This window comes from Clarias gariepinus, chromosome 24, assembly GCF_024256425.1.
Source record: "Clarias gariepinus isolate MV-2021 ecotype Netherlands chromosome 24, CGAR_prim_01v2, whole genome shotgun sequence".
NCBI lineage: Eukaryota > Metazoa > Chordata > Actinopteri > Siluriformes > Clariidae > Clarias > Clarias gariepinus.
In genome coordinates this window covers 5327548-5344233 of record NC_071123.1, presented here as the reverse complement: position 1 = coordinate 5344233, position 16686 = coordinate 5327548, and the positions used below count along the sequence as shown (strand labels likewise).

The following is a 16686-nucleotide window of genomic DNA, read 5'->3' as shown; positions in this document are numbered from 1 at the left end:
TCTAGGAGAAGTGTCAAAAATTCCAACTTGTGTGAGTGTGTGTTTGTTTGAAGATTGCAGAGAATCAGGAGCAACCAAACTGAAATAATAAACCCAAATCATGTGCAGCTAACTACTACAACTGCTACTACTCACTACAATGAGGGACCATCCGATCCGCACACAGCTTGCACACCGGATACCCTTGCTGACACAACCCTTCCATTTCGTCTGCACTTGGGACCAGCACTGCAACCAGTGGATGGGGTTTGAACCTGAGCCCTCCACATGCCAGGCAAGTAATCTGGAGAACCATTTGAGTGCCCATGCTAACTCCTACAGGTTGTTGAAAACACCTACAATGTGTATGTGAGCACCAGAAATGGACCAATGGAGCAATGAAAGAAAACTAATGACTGGGTTTGTGTACCTCGCTTGTCAGTTGAATAGATGGCACCAGGATGACATGATAATAAGAAGAAAGCACGCCGGTATACGCAGTATGATGCTCTGAAAAGTGTCCTGACATTCAAGTGGGTGTTACTTTGAAACCTACAGTACCTCCTACAGTACACCACACCATGGCAATTAAATCCTCTAATGCCAGATCTAATGATCATGTCACAGGCACACTGTCGCCTAGCACCTCCATGGTAATGGTTCGATTCCCACCTCTGGTCTGTGTGAATGGGGTTTGCATGTTCTCCCCGATCATGGTGGTTTTCCTCCAGGTACTCCGGTTTCTTCCCACTGTCCAAAGACATGCAGACTAATTGATGTTCCCAAATTGCCCTCAAGTGTATGAATTATAGAAGATGAACGAATGAATAAATGAATGAATGACTCCAATTCCACAGCAGCCCCCACTAGCATGCCCTTATGCACTTCATATTTCTGACCAGCAGATGGCAATAGCATATCAGCTCACCTAAAGAGTCGACTATTTCAGTTCATTCGGCTAATTTACAATATATACTGTTTCAGATTAAATAGTTATTCATTGGCTATATGTGGATAGAATTAATTTTCTATCTTGTAATTAATCAAATAACAAAATTTACAAACAGTATAATTAAATGATTCGCCGCGTTAAAGAAAAAAAAATATCTCGAGCCAGCTCTTAACGTTGACCTAAAAGATCCGAATGAAAGAATCGACTCTTATATGAACGACACATCATGGATAGCGCAGTGAATGATGTTAGCGCACCAGTTACACACCGTTGTATTTAACGTTATCTATATGTAGACCCTTATTTCATGTTTAAAACATTTAAGAAAAATGAACGGGATGCCCAGTACCGCGGTAATTCAGATTACCAACCTGTCCGCGTCTGTTACCAGCGAACAAATACGAACTCTTTTCGGCTTCCTCGGGGATATCGAGGAGTTGCGGCTCTACCCTCCAGAGTAAGTGCATCCCTCTCGGGTTAGTTCAATCAGGAAACACCGAGGATGTCCAGGCCTGTACACGGAGTGTTAGCAAGCAAGCTGCAGAGCTGTTTATATTGTTCTGTGCAACAACAACAAAAAAAACTTTTACGTTTGTTAGAGTTGTCGAGTAAATGTGTAAGCTCTAGAAAATGTTTATACATGTTTATAAAAATTGCTGTAAATCTTAGCAATAACCTTAACGAAAGCTAGGATGCTAACTAGCTGGATTAGCGTGTAACTAGCTAGCGTAATCTTTATAAAACACTAAATATCCACAAATACAAAGGTTATCTGCACGAAAAATGAAAACGCATAAATGTTAGACGAAGCACATTTATCAAAAATGTTTTCTCGATTTGGATATTGTTTTCAAACAAGCTGTATATATTTTTTATTAACGATTTACATTCAAGTAGTTTATACAGCAATTAGTCAGCAATTTCAAGATAGAAACAACTTTAACCTTTCAATGTTCGATAATACAGTGTAAAAAAGTACAGTGTAAGAAAGCACAATTATACGTTTTATGAGATGTTTGACACCAAACAGAATAAAAAAAACAGGTAAGGGACCATCTATAAAGTGACACACTGTGAATAAGATGAAGATCTCACTACTACTAGGCAGTAATAATGCACACTTTACTACGATACTGTATTGGTAAGACAACTCCACCAGACGTTGGTTTCAAGACATAGATTTCAGAAGGTGTTGCGGTCCAGATTGTCCTTCGAGATCCTGCTCCATATCGGTATAATTACATAACATCACCGTGGCTGATTCATGAGTTGTACGTTCATGTCAAAAATTGTCCATTCGATCACATCCCTAAGGTGCTTTGCTACAGTGGTCTCCAACTGGTTTTATGTCAGTGTTTCCCTCAGGTCTGGTATATACGTGTGGTGATAGTCAGCGGAGCGGGCCAGCATTACCTGCCAGCACAAAAGTAGTCTACTACGTACAACATACAATAAATACCTATGACAGTGAACACAATATTTTTAGGGCCCAAGCATTATGACATCAGCCCTATGTCAAAATAGTATGTGAGGGCCATTACGTTCATCTAAGGATTATTAGGATTAACAATCGTTATGACATCATAGCTCTGGTAGTGCTGATGCTGGGGTTATTTGCAAAATGGAAGTTTATATTTTTCTCCTAGGGACATCATGCGATCGCCACCAAAACTGGCCAATATGATATTAAGACATTAAGGATGCAAAACGGCTCAGTCGTTTGGGATATTAGTTGTATAGATGGTTATGTCTATGTGGCGCCTGGCACATCGGGCACCGGGTATCACCCTGAAGATATGCTCAGATATCTGTAACGCGAACCTGTAAATAGCTACCACAGAAACGGTGTATTTGTGATATCAAACGATGGATTAAACTTAAGGCGAGAGCTGGCTAATGAGTTCCCAAGTGGCGTCACATCATTGAGTTGATTGGGCCTGATCATTATTGCTTGCAACTACAGTGAAACCTCGGATTACGAGCAAAATTCGTTCCGGAAGCGGGCTCATATTCCCAAACACTCGTAAACCAAGTTTAAATTTCCCATAAGAAATAATGGAAACTCAAATAATTTGTCCTACAGCCCAAAAAAAATTATACATAAAAATAATTAATACAATATATTAAGTAAAAATAAAACAAATTAACCTGCACTTTACCTTAAAAAAAAGTAAAAATAAATCCTGACAGATAAGTGTTTCCATTTGTGCACGCAGGCGTTCTGTGTGTGTGCAGTGTGTGTCCGTCTGTATCTGTGTGTGAAGCCGAGAGGAGGAGGGGGTGGAAGGGGGGCTGTAAAGGCAAGTGTGTGTGTGATGTGCGTTAACACTAGGGCTGCAACTAATGATTATTTTGATAATTGATTAGTTGGGCGATAATTTTTTTTTTGATTAATTGGATAAAAACTTAACGCTTCTTTAATTTGATGTTTTGCTTATAACTATAAAAAAACATAAATCAGGGTATTATTTATGTATAAAAATGAACTTTTAAAAATGCAAAAGCCACATATAGAGTTTAATGATCTTTAATTTAGAATGAAATGTAGTGTATGATATATACAGTGTGTATATATATATATATATATATATATAGTTTAAAAAATACACTGACATATTCAGTTGTTAAGATATAAACAGCTAAAATAATGTAATTTTGTATAATAAAATGATGTATGCATAAGTAAATTACGTTTGTTTCAAAAATTAACTTTGTAGTGGTCTATAAAGAAAAACTGTAGAAATGCAAAAAGCTAATAGTCACAAATGTACTATTATTTGCATTTGCTGAAAACCACAACAATCACTAAATGTAATATTCTACTGTTATTCGCACCGTGTAATTTAAGCTAATCTAAAGTAGCACCATTTAACTAATCACTATTGCTCATTAGGTGATTGCGCAATAGCGAGTAGCACGTGAACAGATCTAGCGCGTTTAAACAAAAGCTGCACAATTTATTTTATCGATTAGTTGTTGCAGCCCTAGTTAACACACATTAACGGAGAGATTGTTTTATCGGACAGAACCTTTACCTTTGAAAAGAATCGCGACAGAGCGGAGTTTCTGTGTAAAGCAGTGTGTGTGTGCGTGTGTGTGTGTGTGCAAAGCCGGGAGTAGGAGGTTTGTAAAGGCATGTCTCTCTCACACACGCACACACGCACTCGCCTTTACAGCCCCCCCTTCCACTCCCTTCCCCTTTCGGCACACACACTTTACACTTTACTGCAGTGATTCCGTTAGTGTGCACGGATGTTGATTATACCAGTAAGAGACGAGCACTAAGACCCAGCAGGGGAGACGATTACCCACCATTCCGCAGTGCAAGAGAGAGAAAAATCGCTGGCTCAGTTGTGATCACGTGACGCTCGGTGTCAAAACAAGAAGCGTATGCGTAATACAAGATACTCGATTCTCGTAAACCAAGACAATGCTCGTTTTTCAAGTCAAAATTTATTAAAAATCTTTGCTTGTTTTGCGGAACACTCGTAAACCGCGTTACTTGTAATCCGGTGTTCCACTCTATATTTTACTTTTAGATTTCAGTTAATTTAACATTTCAGAGATTTAATATACAAACACTCCACTCCATCTATCCGCATGGGAAGAGTAAGATGAAGTAAAAAAACAAACAAAAAAAACCAACACTTTTTTGTGTATAAAGATGGCACTGTCAGCATGTAGCTCTTAAAAATTTTAGCCTTTTTTTGCATTACTATGTTTTAATAAATATATATTGAGTCAGGATTGTGTGATATGGAGTTCTCCTTACACGTATACTTAAAAAAAAAACAATAACCTTAAAAAATTAAACATAACCTACACAATACGATGAATAGAATTATATTTCATTTTAACCAGCTATACACACATGACTGAGCAAAAACTAAAAAAAGGAATTGGACAGGTTTGTTGGATCCCTCTTTTTTTATTGTTGCTTTAGGTTTTTTTTTTTTGAGCATTAGGAAATAGTACATGTGTTCATTATTACAATCATACTTAAGTGTATAATATAGTGCACTTTGCAGCAGTCTATTTGTAAGGACAAGTTGTCCGTAAGCCTGGTGTTATAATTATATTACAATCCAGGAACTGCCTGTATATATTTTATGTACACTTGCTTTAAGCATGAACCTAATTGGTTATTCTTGTCTGACCTCTCAAAATAAAATGTTTTCTGCCCAGAGAACTGACTCCAACATTTTTTTTTTTTTTTAACACCTTTTGAAAAAACAAACACACACACAAAAAAAATAGTATTTCCAAGAAATACTTATACCAAGACATCTGGTATATGAGAGTGAAACTCTAATATGTTCCTGATTCATTTCATGTAAATTAGGCTTTTTTATTTGGTTTTAATTAACAGTTAGAGCTTATTGCTTATGAGAGTAAAAAAAAATCTAAAATATTAGATTTACTTTACTCAGATCAATAAAAAAATCATTTCCAGTAAATAAATAAATAAAAATAAAATGAAAAATATTTCACTTAATACTTGGTCAAGGTTCTTTTAGCGTCATGGCATGGAGGCGATCAGCCTATTTTACTCAATATTGAAGACCAGGTTGCTTTGATATCAGCCTTTAAGCTTAATTTTGGTTGTAAGTTACTCATCTCCCGCTTGATAATACCTCATCGAAAATCAGGCCAATTAAGCACAGTAGTATAATGGTCAGCAAACCATTTAGTGGCATTTTTGGCACTGGCTTACTCTTTGTAGAGGGTGTTGATATTTTTCTGGACATCTGTCAAATCAGCTGTCTTCCCCATGTGTGAACCAAACTGGACTGAGAGAAACATGTTATTTGCAGTGTTATGAATAATCATTTACTCTAAATCAAATATTCTAATATTTTCGAGATCCTGGATTTTCGATTTCATGAGCTTTTTTAATCTAAATAAAATAATAAATAAAATAAAGGCTTGAAATATTTCACTTTACATGTAATAAATCTTAAATATTGTATCTTAAATTATATTAAATTACAAAATATTATCTTCCTGTTATTTTTTTTATGTACATGTCCATTTGTGTGCATGCATGTGCCTGTTCAATATAAAATAATATTTATAATACATGTTTATAACTTATAATAATATAAGTATATTATAAAATAAGTATATTAAATAATTGAGTGAATGTCTTTTTTTTTTTCAGCCACACACCGCTTTCCTTTTCATCGAAAGTATGTTACATAAAATACAAGGACCCGAGCAGTGTTGGCGTGGCTCAGCATTTAACCAACACTGTGTTTATTGATCGAGCTCTTATTGTTGTGCCATGTGCGGAAGGTTAGTAACCTCTTCCTAATGTTCCCATTTTTTTATTTTATTTTCTTTTTTTAATGTTTACAGATGGCTTTAGGGATCGCCCGCAGTGTTGTCTGACATTTGCTTACTCGTGTTTTTGTCTGTAGAGTTAGACGATGGAGAAATACTTGGAAGCTTGACTTGTTTAATAGAAAAATTGATGGTAATTTTTATAAAATATGTTTGATGTGGTCAGGTATGCGTAGATCTATCAGTGTAGGGCTATAACGGGTTTTCAACTCAAATTCATCTGGTTTAGCTGAAATGCCGTAATTATAAAAAGTTAGATGAGCCACATAAGTTCCCTGTATAATGCTTGTTTTATCTTGCTTTGTCACCATGTATTGAGTTCAGGGCAGTGAATAAACATGTACTTCTCAGACCATTCAACTATAGCACTATTTGGGCAGCATTATATTTCATATAGTAATTTTATATTAAACAGCTGCTCCTCTGTGATTTTATGTCCACCTCGATTGGCCATGTCCTGGTAAAAGCAATATTAAATTTTATAGCCTGTATTAGTGTATTGGTATGAACATCCTCACTTTGTTTAAAACCAAAACCTTGACATTTAATATGGGTCGTTACGGTTGATGGCCCTCTCAGAATGACAGGCTTCCCCAAATTCCTCGCTCCCCCAAAAATAACTCGCTCCGTAGAGAATAAACTGCATTGTACAGTGTAGAGGCAATGTATCAGCACAAAGCTCTCTCTCTCACATACACACACACACACACACACATATATATATATATATAAAATACATCTGCTAGAAACCCTTTTCTTACGTGGGCATTTTTTGCAGTCTGGATATAGGAGTTTTATCACAGAGGAAACTTCCCCGCAAATGACCTACCATATTTCGCCAAACATCGAGGTCCTGTAATAATAGTAATATTACTTAATGTTTAAGTAATAATTAAAGATTAATTATTACTTTATTACTGGAGAACTAATGCAATCTGAATGGGGCTATTTTTAACTGTGTACGTTTTTATAAACCTTGTTAACTTTTTTTTATTATTAGTTTTTAAACATAACTATGTCAGGTTTCTATGGAGGGACATGGGTGGAGGAAAAAATCTGAGGAAGAAAGAAAAAAATGGAACATGGATAAAACGGGACATGGGACCCGGGTCAAGTTTTTTTCCGAGATCTTGCAAACCCTGATTCTTCAGCGTTACCAATTTAGTTCACCAGGTGGCAGTAATGTCAAACTTGAGCCATGACCGGGAAGGGTGTAAGTGTCAGAGGGTGTCAGTGTGTTACTGATCCAGTCCAGTGAGTGTCGATAATGCACCTAAAATCTGGCTGCCAACTGCTAAAAAATGAAGGAAAAAGAAGCAAACGGGCAGGATAATACTCGGATTAGAGTTACACATGCGTTGTTAAACACGCATGGAGAGAATTACTTTCTGAGTAGCTAAGTTTTCTTTTAGCTAGGTCTTAAATATAAAGACATTCAGTTTGTACTCAGAGCTCGCCCTTTCAAATTTTGGCGCTGGAAGATTGATCTGGAAGTATTAGTCACGTGGTCTCGATTTATTATTGTATATATTTTTTTGCGTTCCATGACCTGTTGTTTTTTTGTTTGTTTGTTTGTTTTTCTCCTTCAGGTTATTTTTTTGTGCCCCTTGTCCCGTTTTTATTTTTTTTATTTTTTACTTTCAGATTTTTTTAAAAGACTTTTTTCCCCCCACCCATGTCTCGTTTCTATTTATCTATTTATTTATTTATTTTTCTGTTCCTCATTTCACCCATGTCCCTTTAGGGGCTCTGTAGGTTTCTAATTAGTATAAAAATATGTGAACATGACAATAATTTTTTTTCTAGTCAATAATTTGCATAAATCCATGTGATTGGCTGAAAACAGATATTTCATGCAGTAATTGTAATGAGATGATTTACGTTGTATCTTGTTGCACTGATGACCCCTGTTTATACAATTAACAGAATTAAGCTCACTATGTAAGCTATGTTAAGCTCACTATCTACTCAAAGTCGTTTTGCCCGCTGATTCAGTCATGAATGAAATAATGTTAGTTTCTGTGTATTAATTGTATTGCAACTCGGTGTATGATTTAATTTAATGAATTAATTTTTTTTTCCTTTGCTCAAGGTTATGAGAAAAGCCTCAGTGCAGTGTGTGTGTGTGTGCTTGTGCTGTGGTGTTTGTCATGACGACAAGACACACGGTCACGCCTGTACTTCAGTAACTAGCTTTACCTAACCAACCTGTTCCCTTTTTTTGTGTCACCCAAATAAACAAGTCAAAAGTATGGAGTGTGTTGTTATAAACCATGAGCTGATGTCGCTGGAATTAAAAAAAGAAAAGAAAAAAAAGAAAAAAAAAATAGCTTGTCCTGGTGACTTGGTGCTGCAGGATGGTGAATTAATTTGGTTTCTGTATGTTTTTTCTGTGTTGATTATGTGTGCATATCAGATGACTAGAGTGGCCCAGGCGTTACAGTACTACCCTAGCCTGACTCAAGGCTTTGTTTTCCAAGCCACTAAACCCGCTGGGGCCCACGCTGCCTTCAAGGGGGGATTGTGACCAGGAGCGTAGCCGCTGAACCTTCCAAGATGGACACCTTGTCTCTTTTTTTTTTTTTCTGTTTCTTTTGCTTTTTCTTTTTTTGTCCTTTTTTGTTTATTTCTTTCCTCTGACATTGTGTCTTGTTTGCCTCTTTAGAAGAGGCTGTTGCATATTTCATTGTTGTTTCTTTTTTTTATTTTTTATTTTTATTTTTTTTTCTTCTGTCCCCAAGTCCCCACCATTCCTCCTCTTCCCTATGCAGTTGTCCACTTTTGCGTGTCTCTCAAAGCTGTCCAGGTTGGGATCCAGTTATGGAGGGGAATTTGAACGGTACACAGGCAGCCGTGGCTGGCGATTAATTCTGATCTCTATGTTTGTGTCTAATCCCCTTTCCTCCTCTGTCTTTCTCTCTCTCTCTCTCTCTCTCTCTCTCTCTCTCTCTCTATCTCTTTCTATTTCTTTCTATTTCTTTCTATCTCTCGCTTTCTCTCTATATCCTCTTTGTCGGTATTGCAATGCTTTCACTTTGACTTAAGGATCCTGTATGATAACCAGAAATACTTTTTCAGCTTACCGTTATGGTCGAGCACTATATTAACATAAATTAACCTTTAATTAGGGAAGTTACAGATGATTACCTATTTGCTTAAGATTATTAAAAATTTATTAATATTATTATTATTATTTGGATAAATTTAAATTCTAATCGATCCACACCCTTTCCTTACCAACACTATGAATTATTATAGTCTTTCACTGCATGCTAAAATTAGCCGACACTAGCAGATTCTTTAAAGATAGCTGTTTATTTTTTTTGTTTGTTTATTTTACATTTTTTTGAAAGACGCTTAAAATGTTTTTCTCTTCTGTATCTGATGTTCTGTGTGCTATTAGTGATGCAACGAACATGAACGGTTGTCTTGTGTTGCACACCCTTTCCAACACTGCGACACGATTGCCCCCAAGGAGAAACGCGCCCATGCTTGATATCGTATGGTTCATGCCCATTATGTTTCCAGTACAGGTGACCTATACCACAAAGTGTTACCTCATTCTTTACATTTGTGTTTTTTTTGTTTTGTTTTTTTTTAAGAGAGAAGAAGAAAAAGGACACTTTTTTTTTTTGTTAATATATGCTACTTTTAGGACAATAGTAAAGTGATCAAGGCTAAACGATAGCTGTGCTATTAAATTAGACTAGTGACAGGCTCATGTATGATGGGTGTTGGATCTCTCTCTTGTGTGCATTTAGAAGGGAGAAAGTGCTGTTGCTCTCCATTGCTCGCTCTCACACCAGGTCACTTGCCCCGTAGGAAAAATCCCAGAGGAGGCCAAGGCTTTATCCCTTCTGGCACCTGTAGCCCCAGTGCCCAGTTTGATGCCTGGAGGAGGACTGCTGCCCATCCCGAGCCCTTCACCACTGCAGAATGTGAGCAAACATTTCTCTCAGAATAATTGTAGGGATGCGCCAATTTGTGAAATTCTGAACAAATAGTGGAACCACAATTTATACAGAGTCAGCCAAAAAAAAAATGTGTACACGCTTCAGTTATCTTTCCCTTATTTAAAAAAAAAAACCCTTGAATTAAAGCAATGTGTAGTATTATGTTTCCTCTAATGTCGTACGATGAGCCTTTTTTGAGCCTTTCTTAAGTGCCAGGCTTTAAACCTGTCACTTTCAAGTCAGCAGGCCAATATCTTAAGCCCTAAGTTCTCCATCCCCTATTCCATCTTTGTACCAGAAAGAAATGTTCATTATAAAAAATATATATTTTTGTATATCACACACACTTTGTTGTTTAAATATATGAAACAGCCTTTCATATATTTAGCTTCCTTTATCGGTACCGACTCAATAAGTTAAAAACAATTCAGTGTTTAGGTAGTCTAACAAAAACTTTCATTGCCATTGGTACATTTCTTACAAACTACATAAGATAGTGAAATACTCCCATGTAGATAACATTTTCCGACACTTGCTCACATCCTCACTGTTATAGAAGGTATTATAGCACCACCTATTGGCTCTTTCCTGGAACTGCAGTGACAGGCAACAAGGCAGATAAAGCTAGTCGGTGCAAGGAGGAATCTGATAGAATTTTTCCATAAATTCAGGGTATGTGAGCTTGGAATGAAAGATTTTGTTTGAAATGTCAAAAACTTTTTTTAATAGTAATGATTAAAATATTTGCCTTACTCAGCAGTTGAGTTTGCCTCTGGCAGCCCGGGCCCCACTGCACCTCGGGCTCGAACCTTCACTGAGCACCATGTCCTCCCAACCCCCTATCATGGGCAACGTGGACCCTTCCAAAATAGATGAGATCCGCAGGACGGTGTACGTCGGCAATCTCAATTCTCAGGTATCCGTTGAAGGATTTTTTTTTTCTTTTATTTGGTTCTAAAACTAAAGAATGTCTCAAAAATTCAACCATTTATAATTTTTTTTCCTCAAAAACATAAAAGGTAAATGCTGTTGTTGAAAAGATCTTATAGTTATCTTTTTTTGTTGTTGTTTTTTTTTTTTTCCTTTCCACTGAGTTGACTTTTTCTTCCTTCTTGTAGACCACGACAGCGGAGCAGCTGCTGGAGTTTTTTAAACAGGTCGGTGAGGTAAAGTTCGTGCGGATGGCGGGAGACGAGACTCAGCCAACACGCTTCGCCTTTGTGGAGTTCGCCAACCAGGACTGTGTGGCGCGAGCACTCGTTTTTAACGGGGTCATGTTTGGAGACAGACCGTTAAAGTGAGTCACAAAATCATGTCGTTTTATTTTTCATTTATTTGCCGCGGCTTGTTATCGCCTCAGCTTTGAATAATTGACGTGTAATATTAGGATCAACCATTCCAACAACGCCATCGTGAAACCTCCAGAGCTGACCCCTCAGGCCGCTGCTAAAGAACTGGAGGATGTGATGAAGCGCGTGAGAGAGGCTCAGTCCATCATAGCAGCAACCATCGACCCAGGTTCTTCTTAACCACAGGCTTTTTACAGTTTGTTTACGTAGAAAATGATTGTTTACAATATAACGAGTCTAGAATATTCTGCGTTAACTTGCCATCGTGTTTGTTCGTTGCTTTGATAATCGGTTCACGGGTTAACGGATGTATATTTCTTTTGTTTCAAACAGCGGAGGAAGAAAAACCCTCACCCAGCAGATCCAGGAGATCAAGAAGGTCGCATTCCAGATCTCGATCTCATTCACGTTCACACTCACAACGAAAACGCTCAAGTTCCAACCACAGGTGACCTTCATCTCGATGTTAAAATAGTGTTGAACAGAATTACTAATTCAGACCAGGCTTTATCTAAACAGTAATAATTATTTCACAGATTTTGCAAATCTGACAAGCAAAGTGCCCCTGTTTCTGCTGTGTCAGGTTTTTAATTTTTTTTTATTTTTTATCCAAATCTTTTAACAAATCCTATCCACTTGATTTGCTTTGCTTTGCCATGGAAGTGGCCGGCCATCACAGAAGTCATGGAGGAGGATGAGCGAATCACACAAGCGACGCTCCAAAGACAGAAGATACAGCCGCTCACACTCCAGGTTAGAATGCATTCAGAAGCTAGCACACACACTTGGAGGGCTGGGTAGAGTTAAAAGATGTCTTTACTTCTACCGATGCTTTAATTTTCATACCTGAACCATATGTATTTTCATACCAGTTTTATGTTAACAAAAATAAAATTACTTAGATAGTCTAACAAAAACAATGTTAGGGCTTTGTTTACAAAGCTGCTTAACATTACAATTTTGAGTTTGGAACACAGTTCACTGCCGCCAAGCACTTATTTACTTATTTGTTTGTTTTTAGCCAACGAAAGGTTGCTGGAAGCAGCATTATTTACATTCTTCACATGCAGCCTGCATTCACTGTATTTCACGTTCAAGAAGGATTCGTATCCTCTCGCAATTCGCTCCGTCCCAATTTTAGCTTTAGTCCATACACGTTCTAGAATATAAACATTAAAAAAAAAAAGGACCTCACATATCCAAATTACAAGCTTCTTAATATCAAATATTAATTAAATATAATGCGAATAAGAATAAAGTTAATCAAGATTGTCAAGCCTTCTGAGGTATATTTATAAGTATTGCGTAGCGATGCCAGTTAGCATAATAATTTAGAGCTATGTAGGCTTAAATGTACAGTATATACACACGTACAATAACACCAAAGCTCTTTTTCATAAACACACTTTTATTTATTTTTTGTTTAATAGAGAAAGACGGAAAGATAGAGATGGGAAGATGAGGAGAGTGGATGATGCTGATGACAGGAGACGGGATAAAAAAGGAAGAATGCCTTTTAAAGGTTACAGACGATCCTCCAGATCCCCAAGCAACAGCAGGTCAGAGAAATGTTCACTTACACCGTGCCACCTTTTTAAATAAGTATTTACAGTAGAAGTCACTTTGTGATTTTATTTATTTTTTTGCAGGGGACAAAGAAAGAGGAGCAAATCACGCTCTAGATCTGTAAGAAAGAAAGCAAGGTCTCCGTCACCAAAGAAGTCAGTAGAGCGTGTCAGTTGATTTGTTGTTGTAGCGGAACGTCAAGAGGTTTCATATTTTTCTTTCTTTTCTCAGAGGAAAGAAGGACCGGTGGAGAGAACATGGCCGGGGCAGCAGTAAGGAATGGAGAGAGAGATCATCATCCAGGAGGAGGAGCAGAGACTCGGACAGGCGGGAGAGTAAAGCAAAGTCCAAACAAGTGAGTCGGATACACGCTAAGCCAACACTAACCCGTCCGATTTATTTCACATGCGCGTATTTAGAGTAAACGATATGAGCAAGGCCACCACCAAAAGTCACTTTTTCTTTTTTCAGTGTACTTGTGATCAAGCGAACTAAAAAACTTGAACCCATTTATAAGAAATACATTTTGCATTTGTTAAAAGTGATTTAAAGCAGTCTATAGCACAAAAAACGTTCAGTACCGTAGCACAAAATGTTCAAAAAAGTGTACCGTCGGCGGCTAAGTGACGTACATTGTGTGAGATAAGCCGTAAAAGCAGGATGATGCAGCTGTATCTGAAACTTTGGTGCCCTAAATAGAAGGCAAAAATAAGATTATTACTACAGATAGGTATCAAAAATAACGTTTACCTGCACGCTCGTGGTCTTCACTTGCATGTGGTCGATTGCAATCAGTTTCACTATAATGGCCTACTTCTATGGAACTGCGAGTGGAAGAAACAGATTGCTTTGATAATCTACTTCAAAACACGATTTTATCTTTGGAAATGGGGCCAGAAAATTTTTTCCTAGTACTTTGTGGGCTTTTAGATATGTCGTTTTATATTTCATTCTTGCCAGACGTGCGAGAAAATTCTTGTAAGGTTTATTATCAGAGATGCTTTTCCGTTAAAATTCCTGGAAAGACATTTGGTGTAGGCTGGTGAATCCCTGTGACATGGGAGAAATGTTTATGATGAATAGAGAGGAAAGTTATCTCCTTTTTTTTACTAAAGCTGAAAGGTCAGATCTACCACAATTAAAGGTCAGCAAAATATCAGATTTAAGTAAAAAAAAAATAATAATAATTTGGATGTGAGAGATTCTTTTCTTTTGATTTTAACGTAAATGTGAATGACATGCCATCAATCATTTATTATTATTATTATTATTATTATAAAAGGCATCATTCAAAATTTACTTCTTGGTCATTTTTGTGTCCGTCATCGTCAAACTTTTCTACTATCCACTACTCGTCGTTCATGGCAATTTGACCAGAACCTTCACAGAACCTTTATTCAGGAGCACAAATGTGCACAATCTTTTTCGATTTTCTAATAAGATCACCCTTTCCCTGTACAATGTTGGAAAATTGTTGCATGTTCACTTTTTTCCTTATAAGACTTACCTCTATAGTGGATGAATCGCACGGAGAACAAAATATGAGTGGGGGAAAATAATTACTTTTTCGATTTTTAGTACTTAAAAATGCTTGAACGTGTACAGTTAAGATTTCTTTTCTGGTACGAATTCATTTTAGGCAAGAAGAAATATAAGAAGTCATAATTTGTATATCCTGTGCTCTGAATCAACTTCATCTATGCACCGTTTTACTGGTGCTTTGTCCTGTGTTCTGATTGGCTGAAAAATGCATTTCTACAAAAGGATTTTAAATTTTAAATTTAAAGCTGCAGGCAGGTTAAACATTACAATCTTCAACCAGAATGCATGGTGTCGGTGGTATTTCAGCTGTAGAAATAACAGACATGCTGTATTTTATGGTGGTAACAGTAAATCCACTTTACTGACTTATTCACCGCGGATTATTTTCCGTATAACAAATGGTTTTATTCTTCACATACTGCCTCATACTCAAAAAGAAATTAACAGACCAGCATGTTGGATTTTCTTTCTTAGACGGAGAGCAGGTACAGTCAGAAGGAACAGGACTACGAGAGCGATGGTGAGGACATGGGCTCGGGTGTAAGCGAAGACTTCTCTCCTCACGCCATACACAACGGCAGATACAGCAACACACACGCAGATGACACAGAGGAGTTCTCCACAGCTGACTAAACTATGGACAGCTCACACTTCCCTGGGGTTCACATACTTGAAATGTTTTATTTCTTTTTGTACAGTGTTTCTCTCTCTCTCTCTCTCTCTCTCTCTCTCTCTCAAAATCATGTTGTTGGATCCTAAGAAGTTTTTTTTTGTGCTCATTATATACGAGTGCTATATTGAAATATACTGTATGCTTGTGTATAAAGTTCAGGAATTATTTCCGTTCGTCATTTATTTTTAGCTACAGAAAAAGAGGCACCTCATGGACCTGTCTCACTACCCTTTACACTATCTAATGTTTTCACTAGAATCCAGGGGATCTCTTTTTTTTTTTTTTTTTTTTTTTTTTTGGTTGCCCCCACCTCCACTCATTCATGTAGTTATGTGAATACCCTCATATATTATGAGCATAACCTTAGTAATTACATGTGTAAAGAAAATATAAGGGGGAAAATACACTTGGTATGTAAAAAGTGCCTGGGGGAAAAAAGTTGCACATGTTAAGTATAGTTATGAAACATAAATATAGCTTGTGCATTTATCTCACTCTTTAACAAGGCTGATAGTCAGTGCTTTTTAGATGTATGTTTTTTCACGGTATTTTGCATAAACCAGTAAATAGTGATATGGAGATATACAGTAGTTTTACTGTGCAGTGTTATTAATCCATCCATCAGAATTTTCAGTTTTTCAGCAGGTTTTTCATTCTTTTTTCTTTTTCCTCTTACTGTCGTGTCTTCAAATTTGAAGTAACTAATAGTGATATCTGCCTGTACGGTTATGTAAACTAATTTGAGTTGCGCATTGTCACATTCAAGTATGGGAAAATTATTTTTTTTAAAGTTATGTTTGGTCTGAGATGTAGATTAATCATGCTTGTGTGTGTGATTGTAGTTGAGTGCACATGTTTGCACACCCTTAGGACAACATGATGGTAAGACAAACAAAAAGTGTTCATTTCAGTAATTGTCATTTGAAGGTTTGCAGTGTACAGTATGTAGTGATCAAAATTTGCGTTTCTTTCTACATATGTGATAACTGTGTTCTCTGTATTATCTAATCATTTTGAAGTCACTGGAAGTTTGATTTCAGGATGTGCCCATGTTTCATATTGACCTTCCTAGAGCTGTAAACTATCGTGAAACTGTAAAACAAAGTTGTTTTTTTGAACAGCAGAAAAATATAGGCGGTGCAAACTTTTTCACTCCACTGTATAACTATTGGAACTAATATGTAAAAAAAAAAAAAAGGCACCCCAAAAGAGAGATGATTCTTGACCCATATTATTTTGTGTGATTCCGTGGATATATTGGACCTATTTTTGGTAACGAGAAATCATTTAAAATAAATAAATATTCCCTGATATGTATGAAAGATGTGA

The 16686-nt window shown here is 36.8% G+C and overlaps 1 protein-coding gene across 7 annotated transcripts in view; it reads left to right on the top strand.

Annotated features, from left to right (window-relative positions):
• Positions 1 to 1162: 1162 nt before the first annotated feature.
• Positions 1163 to 16686, top strand: part of srek1 (splicing regulatory glutamine/lysine-rich protein 1) — a 206026-nt gene continuing 190502 nt past the window's right edge. Inside the window, exons 1-14 of one of the 7 annotated variants that reach the window (XM_053485375.1) lie at positions 1370 to 1388; positions 6093 to 6226; positions 8691 to 9113; positions 9678 to 9807; positions 10097 to 10212; positions 10985 to 11143; positions 11346 to 11524; positions 11615 to 11745; positions 11910 to 12024; positions 12240 to 12329; positions 13007 to 13135; positions 13226 to 13297; positions 13374 to 13497; positions 15159 to 16679. In XM_053485375.1, the coding sequence (XP_053341350.1) occupies positions 9777 to 9807; positions 10097 to 10212; positions 10985 to 11143; positions 11346 to 11524; positions 11615 to 11745; positions 11910 to 12024; positions 12240 to 12329; positions 13007 to 13135; positions 13226 to 13297; positions 13374 to 13497; positions 15159 to 15317 (1305 nt within the window). In that variant the 5' untranslated portion in view covers positions 1370 to 1388; positions 6093 to 6226; positions 8691 to 9113; positions 9678 to 9776 and the 3' untranslated portion in view covers positions 15318 to 16679. Of the gene's footprint in view, positions 1389 to 6092; positions 6227 to 8690; positions 9808 to 10096; positions 10213 to 10984; positions 11144 to 11345; positions 11525 to 11614; positions 11746 to 11909; positions 12025 to 12239; positions 12330 to 13006; positions 13136 to 13225; positions 13298 to 13373; positions 13498 to 15158; positions 16680 to 16686 lie in introns of those variants that run through there. The other 6 variants (XM_053485378.1, XM_053485377.1, XM_053485376.1 and 3 more) reach the window with 6 other exon arrangements.